Source organism: Pseudorasbora parva, chromosome 23, assembly GCF_024679245.1.
Source record: "Pseudorasbora parva isolate DD20220531a chromosome 23, ASM2467924v1, whole genome shotgun sequence".
NCBI classification, from domain to species: Eukaryota; Metazoa; Chordata; class Actinopteri; order Cypriniformes; family Gobionidae; genus Pseudorasbora; species Pseudorasbora parva.
Genome location: NC_090194.1, coordinates 16797501 through 16823422, shown reverse-complemented (window position 1 = coordinate 16823422; position 25922 = coordinate 16797501). Strand labels below are relative to the sequence as shown.

The following is a 25922-nucleotide window of genomic DNA, read 5'->3' as shown; positions in this document are numbered from 1 at the left end:
TCAAATCCAGGGTAGAAAATAGCCTATTATTTATTTATTATGATGTTTTTGAATGTAAAAACTACACAAACGTTGACTTCAGACAACAGTATAAACTTTTTTTTTTAAACTTTACTCTTAAAGCACACCTACAGTAGCTAATTACACTGCATATATTTAAAAATGCACTTTTAATGCATTAGTCATACATTAACACTTTCTGAAAGTAATATGCAATAATGTAAGGAAGTGAATTCCAAGCATGACTAAGTAAACTAACTTTTAAAATTTAACTTCAAATATACTACAACTTCAGGATATTAAATAAAGTATTTTTAAAATATACTTTCAGTGCATTATTGTTACAGTGACAATTTAGTTAAAGTAATGTTCAAATAAGCACACTTTAAAAAATACAGACTTTTCATTTTGAGTATAATTTCAGAAAATTCAGAAAAATACAATTATTTTAAAGTGCATTAAAAGTTGTATTGTGAAAATATGATGCTAATATACTTATTATATATTTGAAGATGGTAAAAAAAATGTTTAGTATATATTGGAAAGGGAATATATTTGAAATACAATAAAGTATACTTTTTTTCACCAGGGGAGCAATAGAAAAAAAGGCAGAGTTGTAAATGGGAGGATCATGAATAGCATTTTCAAGTGCAGCAGAGAGGAAGTAGACTTGTGCTCACTACTAACCACTTAAAGTAAGCGTACATGCCAGACCTCCATTAGATAATCTCAATGGGTAAGTCCTTTTATTATTTTATAACAAATTCATCATCATGTTGCCTGCAAGGTCTATGTGTTAATTGACGTTTTACAGATTTTGTTTTTGAGTTCAAATATTGTGGTTGATCATGGGAATCAGAAGAGGCAGCGTAATTTCTGTACATCCCATCGATTAGATGAAAAAGAGAAGGAACTTGTTTGAGTTCACATCCTCTATCAGGGGATTTCTGCTCATTTTTATATTTAGAGGATGATGTAGAAGCCACACTTTCCTTTCCTAAATGAAACCAAAGACTTGGGTTATATTGTCAATAGTAAATGTAGTGCCTGCATTAAAAATTGGCAGGGTAACACTTTATTTCAGTGGTCCCTTTAGATATTCTGTTGACTATAAGTATATAAGGTACTACACATGTCAACTAGCCGTCATTAGAATATTAGTAGACTGTCTACATAATATCTGCTAACACTTCATTTTTAGTCTCCGCCAACAAACATTCTACTGACTATAAGTAACTTATACCTGTGTACTTATACTCAACTAATACTCTAATAAGAGTAAGCTGACTTGTAGGTGCAATGCTACTAATAGTAACAATATTTTAGTGTATTCAAATAATTATGGAATAACGTAGTGGTTTTGAAATATGTACATCAAGTATTATTTGCCGTTTTAGTATGGTTTGAAGAGGATCAGGTTGATTTTGTTGAGTGTCGTATATACTATTATTTAGCGCTTTTTACAATACATGTTGAGTTTGAAATATTAAATGTAGTATTTTAGCAACTTTATGGTTACACTTTTCAAAATAACTGAGGTACCTGAATTGTAAATCTTTGTTATGTCTAATGCAAAAAAGTTTGCTCAATATCATGTTACACATTCTGATCTGTGTCTCATGCTCAGAGTTTTTGTAGTTCTGTGGATATTATTTAGACAGCTGTGTTCATGTAATAAGGAAGTAAGAAAACACTTTGTTTACCTGTTGGATAAAAACCTCTATTTACCTCAGTTTCAGGAAGCTGACCATATTTGACTAAAGGCTGGTGTTCAAAATGTAAATGCAAACTTTTTTCTTTTAAAATGCACCGCTATAAGGCATTAGTACTATGTTATGCTAATTGGTCAAAGATTTTCTGACCCAAGATTTGGGTAGGACCTTTAATTCAGTGTAATACTAAAGGATTTTATTGCCAATTCTCATGAAAATTGTCAATCTCATGACAATCTGATTAATTAGAAAAGAAAAAGGACACATTTGAGGTAACATTCATGCAGCAGAAGAAGTTTCAGAAGAGGTATACATCAAAGTTACACATTTAGTATTTAGGATTACTATCAACCATGATGAAACTATTAAGTTTCAAACAAAAAGATCTTTTTTAGGCATTGGTAGCGGTATAGGTCATTTACTACATTAATCAACATAGTGTCCTACAAATGAGCTTTGAGATATTTCTAGAAATCAACAGACACTGTTGCAAGTTTGTCTGAGAAGCAGTCTTGACGACGTAATTTCGTGTTAAAAGAGGTGGAAAGTCCCTGCCAGTGAACTCAAGTCCTGAGAACTTCGGCCAATCAGTTTGTCCATACACCAAACAAAAGGAAGTGACTTGGTGACACAGAAAAAGAGCACGACAGTGTGGGCCCCGAGAGGAAATGACTTGCACTGTGCATAAGCCTGAGATCTCCGCTCTATGAGGCTTGCCTGAACCCTCAACTAACTCATTAAACTTACGACTGTACGCTAAACTTCAACTAGTAAAACATGGTGACAAATACCTGCCAGTACGAATGGCTCTTTCGGTGAAAAATAAGCGCTCCTTCAGTCATTTACAAAAGTCGAATGCGAAGATGTGCATCCGAGATCTCTGTAACAAGTAAGTATGCGGGTTTCTTCACCTTGGTGTCTTTGTAGTCTTCTTAGAAATCCATCCTAATGTCTGCAACAACATTGATTTATGAAAAAGTATTTTGTTATCAATTTATTTGCTGCCAATTTCACGTCTAAACGTCTTGTTGATTCAACTCATACTTCAGTCGCAATGTTGCGACAACAAAAAAGTGAAAGTAATTCCCACAAGTTTGGGGGTTACACAGTATTGTGAGCTAGTACCGTGGTAGACCATGTGTATTAAGAAAGTAAATGGGAATCATTGATTTCTTGCCATTTGTAAGACGTACATTGAGAAGGTGGGTAGTTTGTGGTAGTGGAATGAAGTGAAGAATACAGTTCTACCTATGAGTGTTGTCTGCATATATGACTCATGCTGGCATAATGGGTCACAATGAGCAAAAATGAGTTATTTTCACATTCTCTTTTAAAAAACCTTCAAAATGATGTATGATTAGTTGGAATCAGACAAAGAAATTACGCTACACGTTTGAAGTCGATAGAGTCGAGTCAGTTTTGAGACAAATCCAGTTAAATATTCCAAAACAAAACCATCAAGCAAACATACCTTAAAATCACTGCAATGTAAAAAATTATTTAGAAAAAAAGTTCCCTGGTTGCCTTAAAATTTTGAGTTCATTGAAATTAAAATTTTGAGTTAATATAATGAACATTTTTTGAGATTCAACTACTTTTATTAAAATATTATTAAAAGATTTTGTAAGCATATTGGGTAATTGTGTGTTTTATTTTCACTGATGACGCAGTGAAACATGCCAAAAAGTGCCAGTTTTATGTGGTTCAGATACAATAATATTTTGAGTTTCTATTTATTAGAATTATATTAAACAAATTTCCTTCATTGTATCAACTCAAATTTTTAATTTCAATAAACTCAAAATTTTAAGGCAACTAGGTTACTTACTTTTTTAAGTTAAACCAACAAAAAACAACAATTTTTTTTTACAGTGATAACAAAATTTGGCACACACCAAGTCAAAACCATAGGAGAAATATTGATTCAACTTTTTTTTCATGATACCGCAATTGATTAACATAAATGAGACAGACAGCCTATATATTAAAACCTAAAGTATCGTACAAATCTAAAGTTACACATCAGATGTTTTTCCCCAACAGTTAACCAAACGTTCGCTTAAGACAAAACAGATAATGTTTGCGTGAATACTTTGAAATATTGTAATTCTGTGTATATGTGTATACCAGGAGATAGGTGGGTGTATACCAGGAGGCGTATTACTCACACACAAGTCAGTCAGCGCAAGTAAGATCGTTTTGAAAATCACATTTCACTGGTTCAGACTCATGCCATCAATAATTCGCTATGAATATTAACAAAGTTGTAATCCTGCGCTTACAACAATACCAAACTTGTGTTGAGGGGAAAGGGCATTCATCGAGAAGCGAGCAGAGAAAAGCAATTTTTCATGGATTATTAAAACAAAATGAAAGATTTGGGAAGGTACACCTCTCAGAAAAAGTCCAAATAAAAATTATTTTAGTTGTTTAATTACTATTTGGAAAAAAAAATTGTGAAAACTTCAAATTCGACCAATCGTAATTAGCCCATGCGCATTCCAACTCATTTTGTCAGCACAGGTTACATATAATCTGAAGTTTAACTCTAATCATGTGTCTCTGGTCAAATTTAGGTTGCAGATGTGAAAACATATTTCAGACGTGTTTTTCATTCATAAGGATTTATGCAGTGAATTGCAGGGAAAACCCCCTGGCCAATCTCAAGGCCGCAATATGGATGTTACATTACACCTTTTACCACTACACTCCTACCTCATGTACAAGGTGTTTACATGACCTTTTTAGACAGGATACACTTGCATTCCTCCACATTATAATGTGGGCGCACATCCAGTAGTCTATGAAATGTTGTTTGACTAATATGTGGGCAGATGTTTGAAAGAAAGTTCATTGTTTGATGGAGGCTGTGTTACAGGACTCAAGCTGTTTTTTAAGTGAAGTGTATTAGACGACAGGAAATGAGGGAAAGAAGTACGTGCAGAGTAAAAATAATTACAGCAGCTGCCCACAGATTCTTTTCTTACCTTTGGTTTGTAACATAGTTATAAAAGGGAAACGGTCCTCTCAGCGAGAACCTTGTGTAGCAGCAGAAAGTCCATTTTGTGAAAGAACTACCCATTCAGGTGCAGGCAAACGTTGTTTGGTGATTTTTTTCAGGCAAAATACAGCCATTTGAATACATGCAAATTTCACGTGAGAGCAGAAGATTTCCAAACACAGATTTCACAACAAGTTAAGCTGTTCATAGATATATTTGCCACATTTACCAACAGAAAGCTGCTTGGTTTGAAAGTGTTTTCGGAGAGATGTGCAATAGACAATGGAAATTTCACTAGTGTGATCACACAAGTTGACAGGACGAGACAGTGTGACTGACATGTTCATTAAAATGTTCATGACATGTTCTTTCATGTGATATTAGCTGTGCTAACAACATTTAAAACCTTGTTCTAGTTTTTAAGCAGGACTTACACTCTGACTAAAGATCAAACCAGACTAGAAAAGCTGACACTGGTGACTAGCTATCACAATTGAGCTTGAGTAACACATTTGTACCACTTACAGTCAAAAGTGAAGATATCTGAGCATGTTAACTATCTGTTGACTTTGTTTAACGCTGATGAACTGCCATTCTTCTATCAAAATTGTCTAGTTGATTTGGTATTTATCCAATTAGTTTAAAGTGGCTTTCGGCATTCAGTTTAGGTTGTTTTGGTCGCGTTGGGCGGTTGTTTGCCGAGGTTGTTTGCCTCCATGTCGTGCATTAAAATGGTTTAATGCATATCTAGCGATCGATTCTTCTTCTTCTTCTTCTTCTTTTTCTTTCTGCTGTTCCCTTCAGAGGTCGCCACAGCGAATCATCTGCCTCCATCTAATCCTATCCTCCGTATCCTCTTCTCTCAGAACGACTACCTTCATGTCCTCCTTCACTACATCCATAAACCTCCTCTTTGGTCTTCCTCTTGACCTCCTGCCTGGCAGCTCTAACCTCAGCATCCTTTTACTGATATATTCACTCTCTCTCCTCTGAACATATCCGAACCATCTCAGCCTGGCCTCTCTTACTTTGTCTCCAAAGCATCTCACATGTGCTGTTCCATTTGATTTACTCATTCCTGATCCTATCTATCCTAGTCACTCCCAAAGAGAACCTCAGCATCTTCAGATCTGCTACCTCTAGCTCTTCCTAGCTTTTGATTATCCCTTACATATTCACCCTCTCTTTAAAGGGTTAGTTCACCCAAAAATAAAATTGATGTCATTAATGACTCACCCTAATGTCGTTCCACACCCGTAAGACCTCCGTTCATCTTCTGAACACAGTTTAAGATATTTTATATTTAGTCCGAGAGCGTATGTAAGTGTATGCACACTATACTGTCCATGTCCAGAAAGGGAATAAAAACATCATCAAAGTAGTCCATATGTGACATCAGTTAGTTAGTTAGAATCTCTTGAAGCATCGAAAATACATTTTGGTCCAAAAATCACAAAAACTATGACTTTATTCAGCATTGTCTTCTCTTTCGGTTTTGTTTTCAAACCTCAAATAAAGATTCAAACGGTAATGAATCAGCGTATCGATTCATGATTCGGATCGCCAATGTCACGTGATTTCAGCAGTTTGACAGTTTGACACGCGATCCGAATCATGTCTCAATCCGCTGATTCATGACCGTTTGAACCTTTATTTGAGGTTTGAAAACAAATGCGGAAGAGAAGAAAATGCTGAATAAAGTCGTAGTTTTTGTGATTTTTGGACCAAAATGTATTTTGGATGCTTCAAGAGATTCTAATTAACTAACTGATGTCACATGGACTACATTGATGGACTACTTTGTTTTTATTCTCTTTCTGGACATGGACAGTATAGTGTGTATACACTTGCATATGCTCTCGGACTAAATATAAAATATCTTAAACTGTTTTCTGAAGATGAACGGAGGTCTTACGGGTGTGGAACGACATTAGGGTGAGTCATTAATGATTTAAAATTTTCATTTTTTGTGAGCTAACCCTTTTAGACCAGGTTCTGGTCACTGACTCCTGCGGATGGAAACATTGTTTAAATGTCACAACCAGTAAACAATCGTGTGTGGAAACTCTGACACACCACTGAGGTATGATATAATATATTGCTTTTAGAGGAAATTGATACTATTCATTTTACAGATGCAAATCACCAGTCTTGCTATTCTATTAAATATCTTTAATCAAAATGTAATAACTTGTTCTCCCTGTGATTCCTGTGATGTCATCATAACAATGTGGGTCGGGAAAATTGCTAAATATGTTTTCTTTTATCTATATGGATAAAAAAAAAAGGATTCTCCAACCATGCGGCTCTATTCTGGCATTTAAATGATCGAAACAATTCCCAATGTATAATCAAGATCTGTGCTACATTCTTACCCTCTAAAATTCACATTACATTTAAAACATAAATTAACTTGTAAACTGTGTTTGACCTCCTAGCACTTCATGCTAAGCAGCACATGGAGTTACATTTCAAACAGTGGAATCAGGAAGTTGTTAAATAGAATAAGCCTGAATTTTTCCCCACCCAACCCAGCTTTTTGCTTACTGTTCCTATAGAGCATGACTATCCCATGCCAAATTATCATTGATGTTTTTTTCTGAGATTTAAGATTTAATACTTCATAGCTTAGAGCCACCCATGTGTTTGTTTGCAGTAGCAGGGCATTGCTGGTTCATTCTGAGTAATTGGCTACTAAAAAAAAGCTTTTTTCCTTATGTTGGAAATGAAATGTATCACATGGACATGCATAATGTAAGCAAAATATCAAGCCCATTGCTTTACATTTACTATGGCGTGTCCATTATATATAATACTATTCCAAAGATATAAATACTTTATGATTAATCTTCTATCAATAATGTAATAACTTGCTCTGCACTTGACTTTTCCGCTGACGCCATCATAACATTGTGTTGTAATATGTTGAGCCAAATATGTTGATGAGAAAAGGTTTTGGATATAAAAGCACAAAACTCAGGGGAAAAAAGCAAGTTGGGTTGATGACATGATGCTCATTTTTGTCCCCATAAATAAAAAAAAGACTTGTTTTTATTTATGATTACAATTTTTTTTATTTTTTGAGCTTGAGCTTTTATTGCTTTTTTAGAGCTTGTCAAAAATGATTATTTATGATTTAATAATTCATGATATTTTTTAAAATAGATCAAACATGTGTAAAGAAGAGTAGGGAAATGTTATGTACAACAAAATTAAACTTAAACTTTTGTTAAAAAATTATAATAAAAAGTTTTTTGAAACTAAACAAATACAAAGATTAAAGTGCACAAGATTTTTAGAGAATTTGCCTATAAAATTAGATTTTAAAAAAGATTTTTTGTTTTGGCGCAGCACAGTGCAGGATCAGTTATGCAGCCTTTTTAATATTTTGGGTCAAGAGGATGTTCAAATAGTAATAGTGAGGCTGGCTTGTAACTACTTTTTACGTTTTGTTGATTTGTTGGCTAATTTGTATGTTTTTGTACGATCTGCTTACAGCCAGTAGTTCTTTTAATTTCCTTAAAATTAAGTCTGTAAGAAGGTCAAGAGCACTTTGCTGACAGTGCCATACTAAACTTCTACTTAACTCCTAAAAATAGGATGCTCTTGCCACAAGCTCGCTCCTGAACCATAATTCTTTGGTTGGATATTATAATGTCATGATGAGATGCACTATGCTACCATTAGACTTCTCATTTTGGTCACAATTGTCCCATGGGATTCTAATCTCGCCACTCCACCCAGAGTTAGAAGGACTTTCCTCCTTTCCCATCTATATCTGCTGACTTGCACTCAGACATCCAGCATTACGCGCCGGATAAGCAAATTCCGCTGTGCGCTCGACAGCCCAGGAGGGGCTCGAACTTTCCAAAGGAAATGTAGAGTTTCCTGTCCTTTCAATGTCCTGGGCAGATGCAAGGTTTTTCCTGGAGGCTTGGACATTTTGTGGTTGAGACGAGTATGTCCTAAAGCTCTTAGGGATCGCTAGTCTCTTCTGGCAATATGTTCAGAGAGAGTCCAGCGGTGCAGAGTATCAGCAGATGCGTCAGCAGAAGGTAAGCATGAGGGAGCAGATTGAAGATCATGGGATAGGTGGGTGTTTGGAGAAGTTTGTTTGGAGTTGGGTTCTTAATTGAAGTGCAATTATGTGGTGTTTATGATTACAAATTACTGTCTGTGATTAAGTAGTCATGAATTATCTAGAATGATCTAACTTTGGAAATTGTGGATATATAGCAGGTCTCTTTGGATGGATGTTTTTCTTGTTTATAGACTCATCTTCATGTTTTGACTGAGTTTGCTTACTTTGTTTATAGGCATGCCCTTTTAACTTATGTCTGTCATTTGTTATGTCTGGTTCTAGGATTACCGGTTTATATATCAAGGGTTTTTGTTTATTGTTTAGTTTTGCTCAACCTTTTTGACTCCTATTGTCAAAAGTCCTCTCCCTTAAGGGACTGATGTTTTTTGTCCCCGACAACCCATTTAGACACGTGTTACTGTTAGCAAGTATAGTATATTTTCAAGTATTGAAAATACCGGTATCTGTGTTAATCACAGTCCTTATTTTAGGCATTTAACAAAAAACAACAACTTCAGAATTATGGAAAGATGCAAACTTGTTTCTGGGTTTTGGCCTACAAAAATAATTCATCCCTATTAAAGGTACACTATGTAATGCTGGCCCCTATGCTGCCATCTGTGTTAGGAATATAAAATTGGATGTTATTTGCGAAGGAACTTTGTTTTGGTTTATTACATCAGCAGTGCATGGGTGAATCTGATGGTTTGAGGTTTACCATGGTTGCCCATCAACGCCATGTCAGCATGAATCTGATTAACTACACCAAGATCACAGACAATAAATTCTACAAGATGTTTATCTGAAAAATCTGTAGTCAGGCCTTCTAGTCTTTAGTTAGTTAACCATAGGGAGTCTGAGTAGGGCAAGACATTTTTTTGGTCCAACAATTATTTTAAATGAAAAATTAAATAAGAAATCCTCTGTAATGAATAAAAAGTTTTGAGCTTGTCTATTTTCAAACACTTCCAAAGGTAGTCAAAAACATATTCGACTGGATTTCTTTCGTAGTGTAGACCCTCATTTTCAAACGTGTTCGAACAGCTACAAAAGACTGTCTACTCTCCACCTACTGACCTAAAGCGTAAACATAATGGCCGCCATACAGGATTTAAACTGTCAGCTGAAGACCCAAGTTTGGTTTGAAGATGAAAAAAATAGCAAGCGCGACGTTCTCTCACCATTCCTGATTTCTCAGATGCACCTAACAGCGTTTGGTCTCACGGCCATCAGACGAAAGCTGCTGCTCTCTGTATTTTTTTAATCTCCAGTCGTGTTCATATGTAAATTTCGCAAGATTATTTTGTCCATAAGATCGAAAAATCTAAAAAAAAAAACGTACATTTACCCACCCATAGACCCTCCCTTTGAAAAAATCAAGACAGAAGTGGTTGAAAGTGGACAAAAGATATCTGCTTGTGATCCGATCATCCAAAATGCTAGCCAAGAAATCTAGACGCACCATAGTGGCAGCAAATCTAATTTGCCGCGAGTTTAGTCTAGCAACTCTCAATAGACTTCTGAGCTGGAAAAAACAAACTCTGGTCAGGCCAATCACATCGTGTATAGAGTCAGTGAGCAGGCTAAATGTAATGACGGCAGAGTTGCGGAGGTTCCGGGTGCAACTAGTAAACACAGAAGCTGGCGAACGGCGGTCTTTCGAATCGGCTTTGGCTGCGACTCTGGAAGACTTAAGGCTTCAACATACTCCGCAAGAACAGAGAAAAAAGTTCTCGCTCCCAGTGCTGCGAGAACAAAATGACGTCATTTTGTTCTCGCAGCCCAGGTTTGGGAGTTCTCGCAGCTTGTTCTCGACACATCGCCTGAGCAGAACTTTTTTCTGGCGGGTGTCCGAGAACTATTGTGTGATTGGTCATATATTTAAAGAGGGCGTGGTTAATACAGAGAAACGCAGATGATCAGCACCTGCTTTTCTCGTGAAGGGAAGATGTGTTCGGAGTTTTGCTGACCGGATACGGCGCATGTTTAATCTATCAAGTAGCTCCTCTTTACATTGCTTTGGTTGGTTGTAGCGCTATCCAATTGCGTGCAGAGGGAGTTTGAAAGATGACTGTTTATCCCGCCCCTCGGATTGAACCCTGTCAATGATGAGTTCCCAGACTCTGGTGTGTCAGGCTACCAAAATGCATCTTAATACCAAGTGTAAACAGGGCCTTAATTTCAGCACAATTGTGATTTAGCCCTAGGCATGGGGCCGCAGGTGTTATGAGAGGCTGTAGGGATGTTTTTGATTACTAGAGTGTTCTTAGTAGGCGTATATGTTTTCACCTCCAGCAGCATGCTGATCGTGAAGTAAGACACCCCAGCTCTTCCCTATAGTAAGGTAATTGTCATGTACGAGGCTAACCAACATCACCTTTCCTGCTGCTTACAGAAACATGGCTGCTACAGCAGTCTCCTGGCCCGTTCCCATGAGGGCTATCGGAGCTCAGAATCTGCTCACCATGCCGGGAGGAGTCACCTCGTCTGGATATCTGCACAAGAAAGGAGGCAGCCAGTTCAGCCTGATAAAATGTGAGTTTTCCACCTTCTCCGAGGAAAGTAAATGTTTGTTTGGACCCCATTCACTTTTATTGTATTGAAACATTCAAAATATCTTGTTTTGTGCAAGAAATAAATTGGAATGGCATGATGGTGAATAAATAATGACAATTTTCATTTTGGGGTAAACTATCCCTTTTAGGAATAATTTAGGAATTATGACCATAAGTTCATCCATTCAGAAAAGTAGGACCCACTGACAGGACCGTTTTATACAGCTTTATAGATCAATGTTCAATATTTAGGCTAATATTGTAGGTAATGCAATGTTTGTTACCAACAGTTAACCAGTAATTTAATGGTGGTGTATGTTTATTTTAACGTAAATCATGTAAACCTATTCTAGTAGAGCCCATAAACAAAATGATGAACCTGTAAATGAGCATAATATGGGCTCTTTAACTAATGTTGACAAATGGAACGTTATTGTAAAGAGTTACAAAATATTCCATTAAGCAATGAATGCTGAAGTACTATAAACAGTTACTTTCCATATATATTCTATAAATATATATATATTTATATTCGTATATTCTGAAAGGAATTATATTGATTGTCTGCCAATTCCACAGGGCCGCTTCGCTTCATTATAATCCACAAAGGCTGTGTTTACTATTTCAAGAGCAGTACTTCTGCCACACCGCAAGGAGCTTTCTCCCTTAATGGCTACAACAGGTTGGTTATTTTACTTATTTCACATCAGTTTCCCTTATACATAACATTTGCTGAAGTTCTGGGCCATTTGTGGTCATTCAGACAGAGAACGTTTCAGTAGCCCACCTCTCTGTAATAAGTTTGGCAAGCTGTATGTTAAGTTAACCAGTGGCCATCTCGGCACGATCGCAGGCCACATCCTGTCCACAGCTGTACGCTCCTCACGCAACCTTTTTTTAAGTGCAAGAGTTTCGATTCTGCACGGAATTGGCCTTCATTTTGTATTTCCTTTACATGTTACAAGGCAGTGTTCACATGTATGTAGTAGTTTGTTCTGTTTATTGTCATCGTAACAGAAAGAGCATCGAATTCTGCAGTAGTTCTTCCTAAGCAGGTTGACAGTACCATATGGTGAACATGTAATTATTGTGTGACTTTTTCTTGCTGTGCTTGGGTAAAAATAGCCCTCTAAATTAATACAGCAGAGCACAGGGAGTATTCGCGGATGAGCAAGACCTATAATATTGGTTGCACTTTATTTTACAGTATGTGCATGTTCAATGTATTTATAGCATATTTAAACAAGAAAATACTGAGTAATGTAAGGTAAAAAACATGGGTTATGTTTAGGGGTAGGTTCAGGGTTAGTACTAGTTATTACCCAGTTAGTGTCATAAATACAATGCGAAACAGCCATACATCTGACACTAAGGATACAGTAAAAAGTGTGTTTTAATGAACACTTTACATTCACAAACACTCCAGTTCAAAAGTTTAGGGTCAGAAAGGTTTTTTAATGTTTTTGAAAGAAGTTTCTTCTGCTCATCAAGGCTACATTTATTTTGATTGAAAAATACAGTACAAAATGTAATATTGTGAAATATTATTTTTAAAATAACTGATTTCTATGTGAATATATACTAAAATGTAATTTTTTCCTGTGGTCAAAGCTGAATTTTCGAGCCCAATCACACGAAAATGTACATTAATGCCATGGAATGCATATAGTACGCCGTTTTTTGCACTTTATGGAGTATAGTATGCACAAAACAACCTCCAACCCCCCAAAAAATCATTTTGGCGTATACATTCTCATGCATTCTCATGAGATCATGTTGGAATTTTCAGCATTATTCAGCGTCACATGATTTGATGCTCAAGAAACATTTCTGATTATTATCAGTGTTGTTCTGCTTAATGTGTTTGTGGAAACCGTGATACATTTTAGATTAAAAGTACATTTATAACATTTATACATATATTTCCTGCCACTTCTGATTAATTTAATGTGATTAAAAGACACTTTTGAGTAGGGTACATTAAAATTACAAACAAAAAATGAACGATTCTTATAAATCACCACCAATTTAGCTTCTAAACACTGCTTTGTATGCTCTGCAGAGTTCTGCGGGCGGCAGAGGAGACGACATCTAACAACGTTTTCCCTTTCAAGATCGTCCACTTCAGTAAGAGACACCGTACATGGTATTTCTCAGCAGCGAGTGAAGATGAGAGAAAGGTGAGATCACGCCAGACTGCATTGCACAACTATGAGAATATTTTTTGTTTGTTTGATCAATTCAAATAAAATGCAAGACTAAATTCCGCTTAAATGTGTATTTTTTAAATCCTGACAGAAATGGATGAGGCACTTAAGAAAAGAAATCAACTTTTATAATGATAAAAGAGATTTGCCGATTCCAAGGTAAAACTACCATCTGCTCACACCACTGAATAGCTCAATCAATAATGACATTTTGTACGAATCACACATTATGCTTACAAAACATGGTTTTACCCCCCGCCCCCTTTTTTTTCTTCTTGGAATTCTTTTTTTACATTACACATGTCACCTCTTCCTCTTTCTTTCAATCACTGCTTGTGAATGCAATTCTTCATCCGCGTGTTCTGAGTCAATTTTCTCATGGATGTCTTGTGTTTTAATAGTAGTGATGACCTGGATTCTGAAAGCATATATGGGCCGTTAGAGGAACCGCTGGAGATCAATCCTACTGAAGATGACCCTGAAGCAGGTATGAGTGACATGCAGGGCTTTAAAATCACTATGCTTTTATACTGACTGTAACCATTATACATACCTATTATATAATGTTTACAGTATCCTTGTTACGTTATATTTAGTCACTATAGTATTTACTATTCTGATTAATTACATGCAACCCTATTCCCAATCCTAACCATTTAGTAAACACATTTCATGAATTGTTATATACTTAGTACTTAAATGTATAATTACACTGGACACCTTAAAATAAAGTGTAACCGATGTTCATATAAAATTAATTATAATACATATAAAAACGTTTTCATTTAAAAAAATATTGAATGGTAGTATTTCATAGTTTCATTTTACTTAACTATATAGCAATGTTTGGTAACATGCACTTTACAATAAGGTATCATTTGTACATATAAATTACATTACATTTATATAAATTAACAATATTTCCACAGCAGTTAAAGGGTTAGTTCACCCAAAAATGTATTAATCACTCACCCCCTTCATTTTAAAGCCTTAAGGCCTTCGTTCATCTTTAGAACACTAATTAAGATATATTTGTTAAAATCCGAGAGCTTTCTGACCCCTCCATAGACAGCAATTTAATTACGGTAACACTTTCAAGAGCCAGAAAGGTACAAATATTGTTAAAATGGTCCATGAGACTTCAGTGGGTCAACTTTAATTTTATAAACTGATGAGTATACAAACAAAAATAACGACTTTATTCAACTATTTCTTGTGTCAGCCTGTCTCTTTCTGTATTGATGGAGTGTAAACAGTGCAGCACTTCCAGAACGCCGGCTTACCATTGGCCGACGCGGCTCACGTGAGCACCATGACGCATACGCGAGTCATTCTGCCGTAGAACTAGAAAGCACTGCACTGTTTACACTACGCCAACAGCGTAAGAGTCTGACACAGGCTAGAAGAAATAGTTGAATAAAGTTGTTGTTTTTTAATGTTTGGCACAAAAAGTATTCTCGACGCTTCAAAATATTAAGGTTGAACCACTGGAGTCACATGGACTATTTTATTGATGTCTCAGATTTGTTTTCTGAAGATGAGCGAAGGTCTTACGGGTTCGGAACAACATGAGGGTGAGGAATTAATGACAGCATTCTCCCTTTTGGGTGAACTAACCCTTTAATACTATTTACCTTAAAGGGTTTCGTCAGGCGCTTTAAATGGATTAAGATTTAACTAATTCATTTTGTTTTAATTCATTTTTTATTTTAATTCAGTTTTATGAATTATGCAGCTCGTAACAAACTTTATCACTAGAAAAATACCTGTTAAACATGAAAGCATGACATTTCTCCTATATAGAGGCCGTTTGGCATAAAATTGAGTCAAGGACCCTTTAGAGTTCTATATTGAACCCCTTTTTTTCAACATTTACTAATATATTTTTACAATTAAAGGTATCTGTTAACATTTAGTTAATGCGCCGTGAACAAGCATGAACAAACAATGAACAATATTTTATTTACATTAACAAAGATTAACAAATGCTGTAAAAAGTATTATATTGATAGTATACTTAACTTGATTTTATTTAACAATGTGTTTTTTTACAGTCTGTAACGTAATAATAAATGGCAAAAAAGTTACATTTAAAAAAATCATGCTTGAGAAATTAATTTAAGTGTATTTCATTTTAATGTAATTTTTTATTTAATTTAATTTAACCAACATTGCCTTCTCACCATATATGATAGGATCTCATGTTTTACTTCCATATATCTGCAAGTTGGTCATACCACATGATTTTTTTTTACTTTTTTTCATCGATTTATTTAATACAATGTTTTATTACATATACATTTTTTTACAAATTACATTTTTCTAAGAAATAATATATTTTTTTAAATAAATTAAAATTTAATTTAATTTAATTTAGATTATATGACACAAGATGAAGACAGCGACGAAGAAGAAGGATTGACAACATTAGCAGGTAAATGCTTGTAATTTTTTGGCATATATTAGCGATTGTCATATTTCCATACAGCACTATAGTTGTATTGAGATTGAGTGAGACTACCTTTGACAACACCCACTCAGTGGAATTACTGTTTGATGTTTTTTTTTCCAGGTCGACCCACGGTTCCACCTCCACCGTACCCACCACCCCCTGTTCCTTTTCAGCCGTTTAAAGATAACCGCCACACGAAAGGACCTCCACCTCCATTACCCCCTCCGTTCAAAAAACCTGTGTGTTCTTCAGCCAAAGGTCCTCCTCCGCCTCTACCATACGCCCCACATCTAGATAAACCAGACTCACACCTGTCAACCAGAGGCCATGTTTGTCCCATACCACCTTTACCCCCACCGAACAGCTTCAAGCCCACATCAGGCCCGTTTTCTACAATGCCTGTTTGCGAGAAGAAGCCGAAACCCATTGGGAATACCGCAGCTACTTTACCCATCGTTGAAAACTTACAGAAAGTGATTCTGACCTCTGGAACTAAAGCACCAATTTCTAACCAGCACCTGGGAGTGAAGCCCACGCCTGAGCACAGGCCCGTCTCGCCTCACCTGTCTTCCTCTCCAAATAACAGGACTCTGGGCCAGATACCCAAGCCACCATTACCAAAGCCTAAGCCTAAGCTCAACAGACCCTCGTTCCAGTAAGTGTCATGTGTCTGCTTTGGTGTTTTGTTGAGATATATTTGTGTTCATGCACAGTCCAGGTTTACAACAGAACGACAACCGCATTCTGTAAATGAAGTAACTTAGTTTTTAGCCACATATGTGAGAGTCTTAACCACATAATATGTCAGAGGACCAAAGTAGCAGGAATGTCGAAACTCGCACAATTCTTAAACATTTAGAATTCAAAATTGGTAACACTTTACACATATTATTTATTAAGATTAATTAATGAATTGTGACCCTGGACCACAAAATCATAAGGGTCATTTTTTTGGAAACTGAGATTTGAATAAAGCTTTACATAGATGTATTGATTGTATTGATGTATTGATTGATTGATAGATGTATTATTTGCAACTATTTGAAAATCTGGACTCTAAATCTAAATCTAAATATTGAGAAAATGTCCAAATGAAGTCCTTAGCCATGCATGTTATAATAATACACACACACACACACACACACACATACATATATATATATATATATATATATATATATATATATATATATATATATATATATATATATATATATATATATATATATATATATATATATATATATATATATATATATATATATATATATATATATATATATATACGGTAAGACACATGATCTTTAATATCCTAATGAATTATGGCATAAAAGAAAAATCTATATTTTTGACCCATTTAATGTATCGTTGGCTATTGCCACAAATATATCCGTGCGACTTGTGACTAGTTTTGTGACCCAGGGTCACAATTAACATGAAACAATGAGCAATACATTTTTACAGCATTAATTAACCTTTGTTAATGTTAGTTAATAAAAACAGTTAATGTTAACAGATTCAACATTTGATCTTATAATTGTATTAGTAAATGATTAACATTAACTAAGAGATTAATACATTCTGTAATGGAAGTGTTGCTCATTGTCGTTGTTTTGATGTTAATTAATGTAGTGTTATCAAAAAAGTCTTAAATTAAAAATACTTAGAGAGAAGAGAGAAAGAGAGAGAGAAAAAATTAAAAAAAAAAAAATAATATTAATAACTGTATATGTACAATATATATAAATATAGGTGTATATATACGTGTGTGTGTGTGTGTGTGTGTGTGTGTGTGTGTGTGTGTGTGTGTGTGTGTGTGTGTGTGTGTGTGTGTGTGTGTGTGTGTGTGTGTGTGTGTGTGTGTGTGTGTGTGTGTGTGTATGTGTGTGTGTGTGAGTGTGTGTGTTTATATAAATAATAATTAAACACAAACTTTTATTTTGGATGTGATTAATCGATTTAACTGCACGAATATACATAATATATGTGTGTGTACTGTGTATAATTATATATATATATTATATATACTCTCAAGTAGCTATGTTGGGGAATATTTTGACTCCGGAAAATTATTTATACAAATTGTCTGTGCCTTTCTTCTCAGAAGAGCATCACCAGAGGGACAAAGTTTTCGTTCTTCTATAGATGAGACTCCTTTAAAAAAACGAGTGCCAGGCAGAATTTCTGAAGACTCGGACGATGATGACTATGAAAATGTAAGTTTACCTTACTCTATCCGTTCTGTTTTTAATAAGGCACAGTTTAATAAAATACAATGCATATGACGCTAAATGTGTAGGTGGTGCAGGTGTAAACCCTGGAAGTCTTAGGATGTGTTGTGTTTGAGCTTGGTTCCTTGAGCTAATAAGGCTTGTTAATATGTGGTTTCAGCTTCAAAATTTCAGAAGAAAACATGTGTCACTTCCTCAATGACAAGTTGAACCGAATTAGATTGTGTAGGATTTGTCATAATTAAATAATCAGTTTTTTGGTCTTTTGGTTTTTGCTGTTGGTAGTTATTTTTTTAAACCGGAAGGTCATCTTACCTTTTTTTTCTCATAACAATAATAATGCATTTGGTCACGTTTTTCTCATCAGGTGAAGTTGCCTTCCTCTGTCTTCGTGGACACTATGGAAACATTTAATGTTGAAAGGTAAATTCAATATTTTTGGTTCGTTTTTTATGTATTGCTGCCCTCTAGCGGAAATGTAATTGCACTGTAAATTGTATCACTCTCTCTTTTTGAGTTTTATTTCGAATGCTTTTGCTTGACGACTCAGATTTGTGGTGAGATCCACTGATCTAGTCGTTGCGTCATTTTGTTTGACTACACTGTTCATTTTGTCTTAATTTACTGATTACAGAATATTTAAGGAGATGTACAACTGCCCACAGAACGGACTGTACTGCATCCGAAAATCAGGAACAGGGAAAACATCACAGGTACTGTCAACACTATGCATATTCAGGGATAATGTTATTCAATGTCATTATATAATAAAATGTATTTATTATAAATAAAATATTATTTATTATTTTAATTATTATATAATATAATAAAAATATGTAGAATATCATATATTTGCCATATTTAGAAAGCAAAATATATAATAATCTGTAGGCTATTCATGTTAATTATGCATAGATGTCCTTAGCATTTTTAGGAACATTATATATATATATAAAATGTTCCTTAAAATGCTAAGGACATCTATGCATAATTAACATGATTAGCCTATATATAGTACTATAGTATAGTACTGGGCAATCAGTTAATCACGATCAAGTTAATCAAGTTAATCATCCAAAATAAAAGTTTTTTTTAATATAATATATATGTGTAATGTGTATACTTATTATATATATATATATATATATATATATATATATATATATATATATATATATATATATATATATATATATATATATATATATATATATATATATATATAATTATTTTCATGTATATGCTGTATATTTATATAATTTATCTTTATATATAAATATAACATTTTTTTTTTAAAATATATACATGGATGTATGTGTATTTATATATACATTATATTTAAAGGAAGTGTATGTAATATTGTGGCCAAAACTGGTACTCCAATCACTTTCAAATGACTGTAGAGTGGTGTATCCCCTCTCCCTCTCCCCCCTGACTCGAGATTGCCAGATAGGCTGCAGGATCCAGCAGGAATGTTTGTAGCTGCAGCTGTTGTAACTAGAGCAGATCTGGCAACCCGGATGCCGAAACACTACTGACTTTGATTGGTAGATAGGTGGAGGGCGGAGCTTCAGGCCAAAACACAACATGTCAACATCAGTTGAGGGCTGCAACAACATCTTTTAAATGACAATATCCTGGCCGGACTACTGTTGTTAGTTATATAAGTATTTGAAATTAATGTGATTTCATAATGTCTAGTGACATATCAGGGTCATTTGATGAATTATTGAAATACATTTCTTACATACAGTTCATTTTCTTACAACACAGTACACACACACACACACACACACACACACACACACATATTATGTAAACACAAACTTTTATTTTGGCTGCGTTTAATCGCGATTAAATGATTGCCCAGCACTAATTTATATTAAAAATGTTCCTATAAAAAAACTAAAAACAAATCTAATGTATCTGTTTATTCACGTTTGCACTTTTTTTATATTTGACACAGGTGCTGGTTGTTTGGGACACGGGTATAAACAAAGCCAGAAATTACAGGCTCTTTGAAGAGGTTTGTATTTTGCCTGAACTCTAAATCTACAACACATGTACTGTATGCTCTTATAATTTTATCATCCTGAAAGTTGTTTATGAAGATTCGCTATTAAAAAGGGACATGGACAAAATACTTACTGATAGTGTTTTAAATTTGACACATAACTTGACCAACAATATTTTGGATAAAGTTTTTGCCAGTAAAACAATAAAGCTTATGAACCTAGGGAATAGTGATTGAGGGTTTAGGGGCGATTTCACATTCAGCCACTGTTGGCATTTGACCAATCAAAGCAGAGTAGACCCATGACAGACTGTGCCATGTGACCAATCGAAGCAGAGTAGACCCATCACAACAGACTAATCAGATCAGAGTAGACCCATCACAACAGACTAATCAGATCAGAGTAGACCCATCACAACAGACTGGGCCATGTGACCAATCCGAGCAGAGTAGACCAATCACAACAGACTTCAAACATAGCTTAATGGGGCACTTTTATATCCTGTCCTACTATGGAATGTTAATGCTAATGACTGTCGAGGAAATGCCACTGAAGAACGTTTATTTCTTATTATTCACCAAAAATGTCGGAACAGATCATACTCTTATTATTTCCCCTCTCTCTTTTATATTTGCAGGACCACAGGATTTTCCTGGAGACAGATCTGACATTCCCTACTTTATCTGCCCTGGTTGAACACTACCACATCAACCCACTGCCCAGCAGTAACAACTCTCTGCCCAACTACTCCCTGTGCTTACGTATACCTTACGGCTACTCTGCACCCAGGTGACATCGTCCTCCTCTCCTGTGCTGAAACACCTACCCCGCTCTGTGCAGTCCTGCGTCTGCTCTGTCCTGGACAGATCCTGGACATCCAGCTCCTCCTCTATGGACGTCTAATGGGGTGGAGGGATAGAGTTGTGTGGGTAAAATGTGGTTGGATATTCTAGCTCCACCCATTAGGACCAAATTAAATTTGCTCCTCCTTGCTGGACGTAAGCTCCACCCATTTCACTCAGCAGTGGTCAGCTTCTCCCTGGACCAAACTACAGCAGGCAGCTCTCTCCACTGACTCGAGTTATCATCACACCTGAGTGCAGTCGTCAGTTTTACTCTGAATATGATATGGATAATAAATGAGTGCATATGAACTGGTCATTTAAGTCCAGCGAATCCACATGGACACGTCTTGGGAATTTTCAGGGGAACTTCCAGTTTTAGTTTAAATTCTTGTGAATTAAACAGTATTGAACAGAAAATGTGTACATTAATACACATATAGTAGGCTATAATGCAGCTTATTCTTGCTAAGAATCGTTCACTTAGAAAGCAGGAGTCGTCTGACCGACATGTAATGTGAGTAATCGCAGTTTGCATTGGTTATACGTGGCATTTGAGGGAGGAGTTATATGAGGTACAGTCAAATATCTAGTTTAAATGCTATTAAGTGGCTCAAACTAAAAACTTTCAAAGATTTGAAACCACTAACCTTGCACACTTGTCCAGAACATGCCCAGATCATCGATCACAGACCGAGTACCAAAAAAATTAATAATATTGCACTACAGTAATGATAATTGGAATTTTAAAATGGGGGGGGGGGGGTATGGTTCTGCAAATTGGCTTAACTTTTAATGCAAAAAGTATGTATTGTGAGGTATGAAAGCTTCTTGTTAAATGACAGTTTAAGTCACAAAATTCATGTGTGTGATAGTGATGTCAGTCAGCTTTGTTATCAAGCGCTGCACATGAGCCAGTATGACGGATCTGAACTGCAGAAACTGCTGTGCAAGGCTTCTTCTCGGAAAGATAACATGTATATTGTATATATTTACATGGTTTTATTTCCAACACAAAAAAGGGTCATCTGTGTTACTTTATTGTATAAATGCTGTATTATATTGTACATTAAACAAGTGATATAGATTTTATTGTTTGCACTATAACATTGTACACAGTTGTATAGTGAATTATACTTTATTTTAATGAAAATAAAAATCGTTTAGCACTGGAAAAGGCCTATTTTATTTGCGTATGCAAATTTAATAATCTCACATGATCAAATCTTTTTACATTTGTTAAGTTGCATGCTTTCAGAAATGGCAAAACTGAAAATGAAAACAGGATATAAAAATGGCCCCATTTGTGTAATAATTTATGTGAAAACCAAAATGAGCAATGCATTAAAGGCTTCATAAAAAGCTTATTTTACAAATTACATAATTCATGACCATATTTCAGTGTCTCAAGCCAATACTATGTTTCCTGTACTTTTTTAAATCTGTAATCGTTTCATTCATTCTAGTCTTAGATTTATATTCAGAAAGCCATGTTGGATTCAGACACAGTTTACTTAAAACATGATTACGGCAGGGATTTAAAATTCAACAGAGTGACTAAATTAAAGTGAGGCTGCTGCTGAATAAATGATTATGGATGATGATTCAAATTTAGTGGGATTTTTTTAAAGCTAATGACAACTGCTTGATAGCTTGACGTGCTGCAAAGAGCCTAAATGTAATGTCAGAAAGGGATCTTTCATGTCAGATCTATGATATACTACCATTCAAACGTTTGGGGTTAGAAAGAAAGAAAGAAAGAAAGAAAGAAAGAAAGAAAGAAAGAAAGAAAGAAAGAAAGAAAGAAAGAAAGAAAGAAAGAAAGAAAGAAAGAAAGAAAGATTTTTACTTAATATTTACTTATTTTTTGCTTTGTGGCAGGTCACATTCTCCTGCTGAAAGAGGTCCCAGCCACCAGGGATTACCGTTTCCATGAAAGGGTGTACATGGTCTGCAACAATGCTTATGTATGTGATAAGAAACATTCACATGGATGGCAGGAACCAAGGTTTCCCAGCAGAACATTGTCCAAAGCATCACACTGCCTCCGCTGGCTTGAGCAGATTGTGAAATACTCAGACTGGCCCATCTGGCACCAACAACCATGCCACGCTAAAATTGCTTAAAGCACCTTTCTTTCCCATTCTGACATTCAGTTTGGAGTTCAGGAGAGATGCTGCGTCCCAATTCGACCTACTTATACTATGTCCTAAAAGTATGTACCCTTTTTGTGAAGAAAAAGTATGAGTGTGTAGCAGAAAAGTATGCAAGCTTCGGGACATACTACTTCGCCATCTTTAACGGACTCTGTCACTTAGTTATGATGAGCATCCCGTCACCGTTTAACTGCCTGTAAGGCATCGTCAGATTTGTCACAGTTTAAATCCTCCACATTCAGTTTAATCTCCTACCGTATCGGAGAGAAATGTAGCCGCTCGTTGTTCTGCCATTTGTGGGTCTCTAATGCAGAGACTCTCCTCATGTGTTTGCAGTTGAAATATAATGATGCATTTAAAAGTTAATGTCCAAAAGTGTCATTACAAAAGTTCACAATAAAATTTAAAAATAAAAAGTATAAATATACTTTTGTCAGGTTAAATATTGATAGTTGGTCACTCAAACCCCTTTATCTAAACTTCTCTATTTAACCGTCGGACTCGCAGATCCGTCATGTTTGTAGTTTTTTTTAACGCTTTTTACCTGCGTTTGTAGTTCTAATCGAATCCTCGTCCAACTCGCAATGGGTTGTGGGCAATATCAGCCGTTAGAGTGCACATCGATTCATACCTTGAATTCTGACCGGAAATAGTAAACCATCCGGGAATCTATGGAATACTCTTTTAAACATACTACCATTTGTGACATACTAATTCTATTTTCGAATACTATTTAGTATGGATAGTATGGGAATTGGGACGCAGGGATTGTCTTGACCAGGACCACACCCCTAAATGCATTGAAGCAACTGCCATGTGATTGGTTGATTAGATAATTGCATTAATGAGAAATTGAACAGGTGTTCCTAATAATCCTTTAGGTGAGTGTATATCTCACCCACTAACAGGTGCCATGATGAAGAGATAATCAGTGTTATGCACTTTACTTGTCAGTGGTCATAATGTTATGCCTGATGCCTGATCTATAACAAAAGACAGAAAAAATCACTCACTGCTCGACTGAATTTTGTAGCTTTAATAAGGACTAATCTATATTTAATTTATAATTTATGCAGTGAAGAATGAAGTGTTTGATAACGTTATTCAATTTCTGTAGGCTATATTTTGATCAAATATTTAAAATACACTGTATTTATGTTGTTTCTTTTTAGGGAACAACAATTTAGGACCTAAGGCCAGTTGTGAAGAATGAAGACCAAGAGTCAGGACATTTCCACACGTCAGTTAATCAGATGCACGTCTCCTTAGATGAGGTTTTCACCCTGGAATTAGGCATGTAGTACAATACCAGGCCTGGAGCAGGTGCCAGAAAACATGTCCACCCATCTCCTAGGATGCCTGTTGTATACCTTCAATACTGATCTGTAACACAGAATACTACACAGATACACAGTCTCTCTCTTGGATTTGGTTGAGCTCCAGCTCTGACCAGAAAGTTTTCCAAAACATACTGATAACATGCGCTTTCTCTCAGTAAGAGTACAGACGATATTCACCATAATTCTTCAGTAATGGAAGAAAAATGTTTTAAATATAAATATACAATTAGTCAAATGTAAAATAAATATAAATAAAAACACAATTTATTAAAAAGGAATGAAACCAAAGACTTTAGAGAATAATCAAACTAGAAGAAATAATTTAAATCATCTTAATATGTAGAAAGATATAAATTGATTAAGGCTTTGATTATGCATTTAATTAGGACATACATTTTTTGAAGCATTTTAGAATCCACCCCTTCATTCTACATTTATTTGGAGATTAAATAGGAAAATGTTACACTATAAAGATATATATATATATATATATATATCAAAAACTTTAATGTTAAGTGTGATTAATCGTGATTAATTTACTACAGAAAAAAATTGTGTGGTTAGTTAATTTTTTTTAATCAATTGACAGCACTAACTAAAATAGAGTAATTTCCCAATATTACAATATTATTAGGGGCGGCAGTGGCTCACAAACCAGAAGGTTGGTGGTTCAATCCCCAGTTCCACCTGACCAAGTGTCGAAGTGTCCATGAGCAAGACACCTAACCCCAGCTGCTCCAGACGAGCTGGTTGGCGCCTTACATGGCTGACATCGCCATCCGTGTATGAATGGGTGAATGTGAGGCAAAAATGTAAAGCGCTATATAAATGCAGTCCATACTAGACTAGGCCTTATCTGCCGGCGATTTGATTTCACCCGGCAAATCAGTCTGGAAACCTGTACTTTCATTTCTACTGCTTCTGTTACATTTTTGCAGGAACCAATCACAGACTGGCTTATCCACCTGGCGTGCTATTGGCGGGTTTAACATGATGACGGATAGAGATGTGATCGGTTGTTGCCTGATGATCACGCCTCTTGTGGTCTGATTGGTTAAAGGACTATCCAATTGCGTACAGAGTCATTCAAATAATGCTGGTTGATCACGCCTCTTGTGGTCTGATTGGTTAAAGGACTATCCAATTGCGTACAGAGTCATTCAAATAATGCTGGTTGATCACGCCTCTTGTGGTCTGATTGGTTAAAGGACTATCCAATTGCGTACAGAGTCATTCAAATAATGCTGGTTGATCACGCCTCTTGTGCAGTAGAAAATACAGAGCAGACTCCCCGGACCAATGTTCAGTCTTAAATTGAGCTTGGTCTGGT

At 35.5% G+C, this 25922-nt stretch overlaps 1 protein-coding gene across 6 annotated transcripts; it reads left to right on the top strand.

The window, feature by feature from the left end:
- Nucleotides 1–674: 674 nt before the first annotated feature.
- On the top strand, nt 675–22610 carry sh3bp2 (SH3-domain binding protein 2). Of its 6 annotated transcripts, none has more exons than XM_067432925.1 (13): nt 675–736; nt 11190–11329; nt 11929–12031; nt 13412–13529; nt 13648–13715; nt 13958–14043; nt 15934–15990; nt 16129–16663; nt 18113–18224; nt 18607–18662; nt 18874–18952; nt 20206–20265; nt 20892–22609. In XM_067432925.1, exons 2-13 carry the CDS (start codon nt 11194–11196, stop codon nt 21045–21047), a joined length of 1566 nt encoding a protein of 521 aa, XP_067289026.1. In that variant the 5' UTR covers nt 675–736; nt 11190–11193; the 3' UTR covers nt 21048–22609. The 6 variants fall into 6 exon arrangements, with proteins under 6 accessions (XP_067289026.1, XP_067289024.1, XP_067289022.1 ...); XM_067432923.1 differs by lacking the exon at nt 675–736 and adding an exon at nt 2368–2601 and having other exon boundaries at nt 18116–18224; nt 20892–22610; XM_067432921.1 differs by lacking the exon at nt 675–736 and adding an exon at nt 2368–2601 and having other exon boundaries at nt 20892–22610.
- The last annotated feature ends 3312 nt before the right edge of the window (nt 22611–25922 follow it).

Coding starts and splice junctions, on each gene's coding strand:
- sh3bp2 (XM_067432921.1), top strand. CDS start 2,516: ATGGCTCTTTCGGTGAAAAATAAGCGCTCCTTCAGTCATTTACAAAAG. Junction 13,530..13,647: donor CGAGTGAAGATGAGAGAAAG/GTGAGATCACGC, acceptor AAATCCTGACAG/AAATGGATGAGGCACTTAAG. Junction 18,663..18,873: donor GAAACATTTAATGTTGAAAG/GTAAATTCAATA, acceptor TACTGATTACAG/AATATTTAAGGAGATGTACA.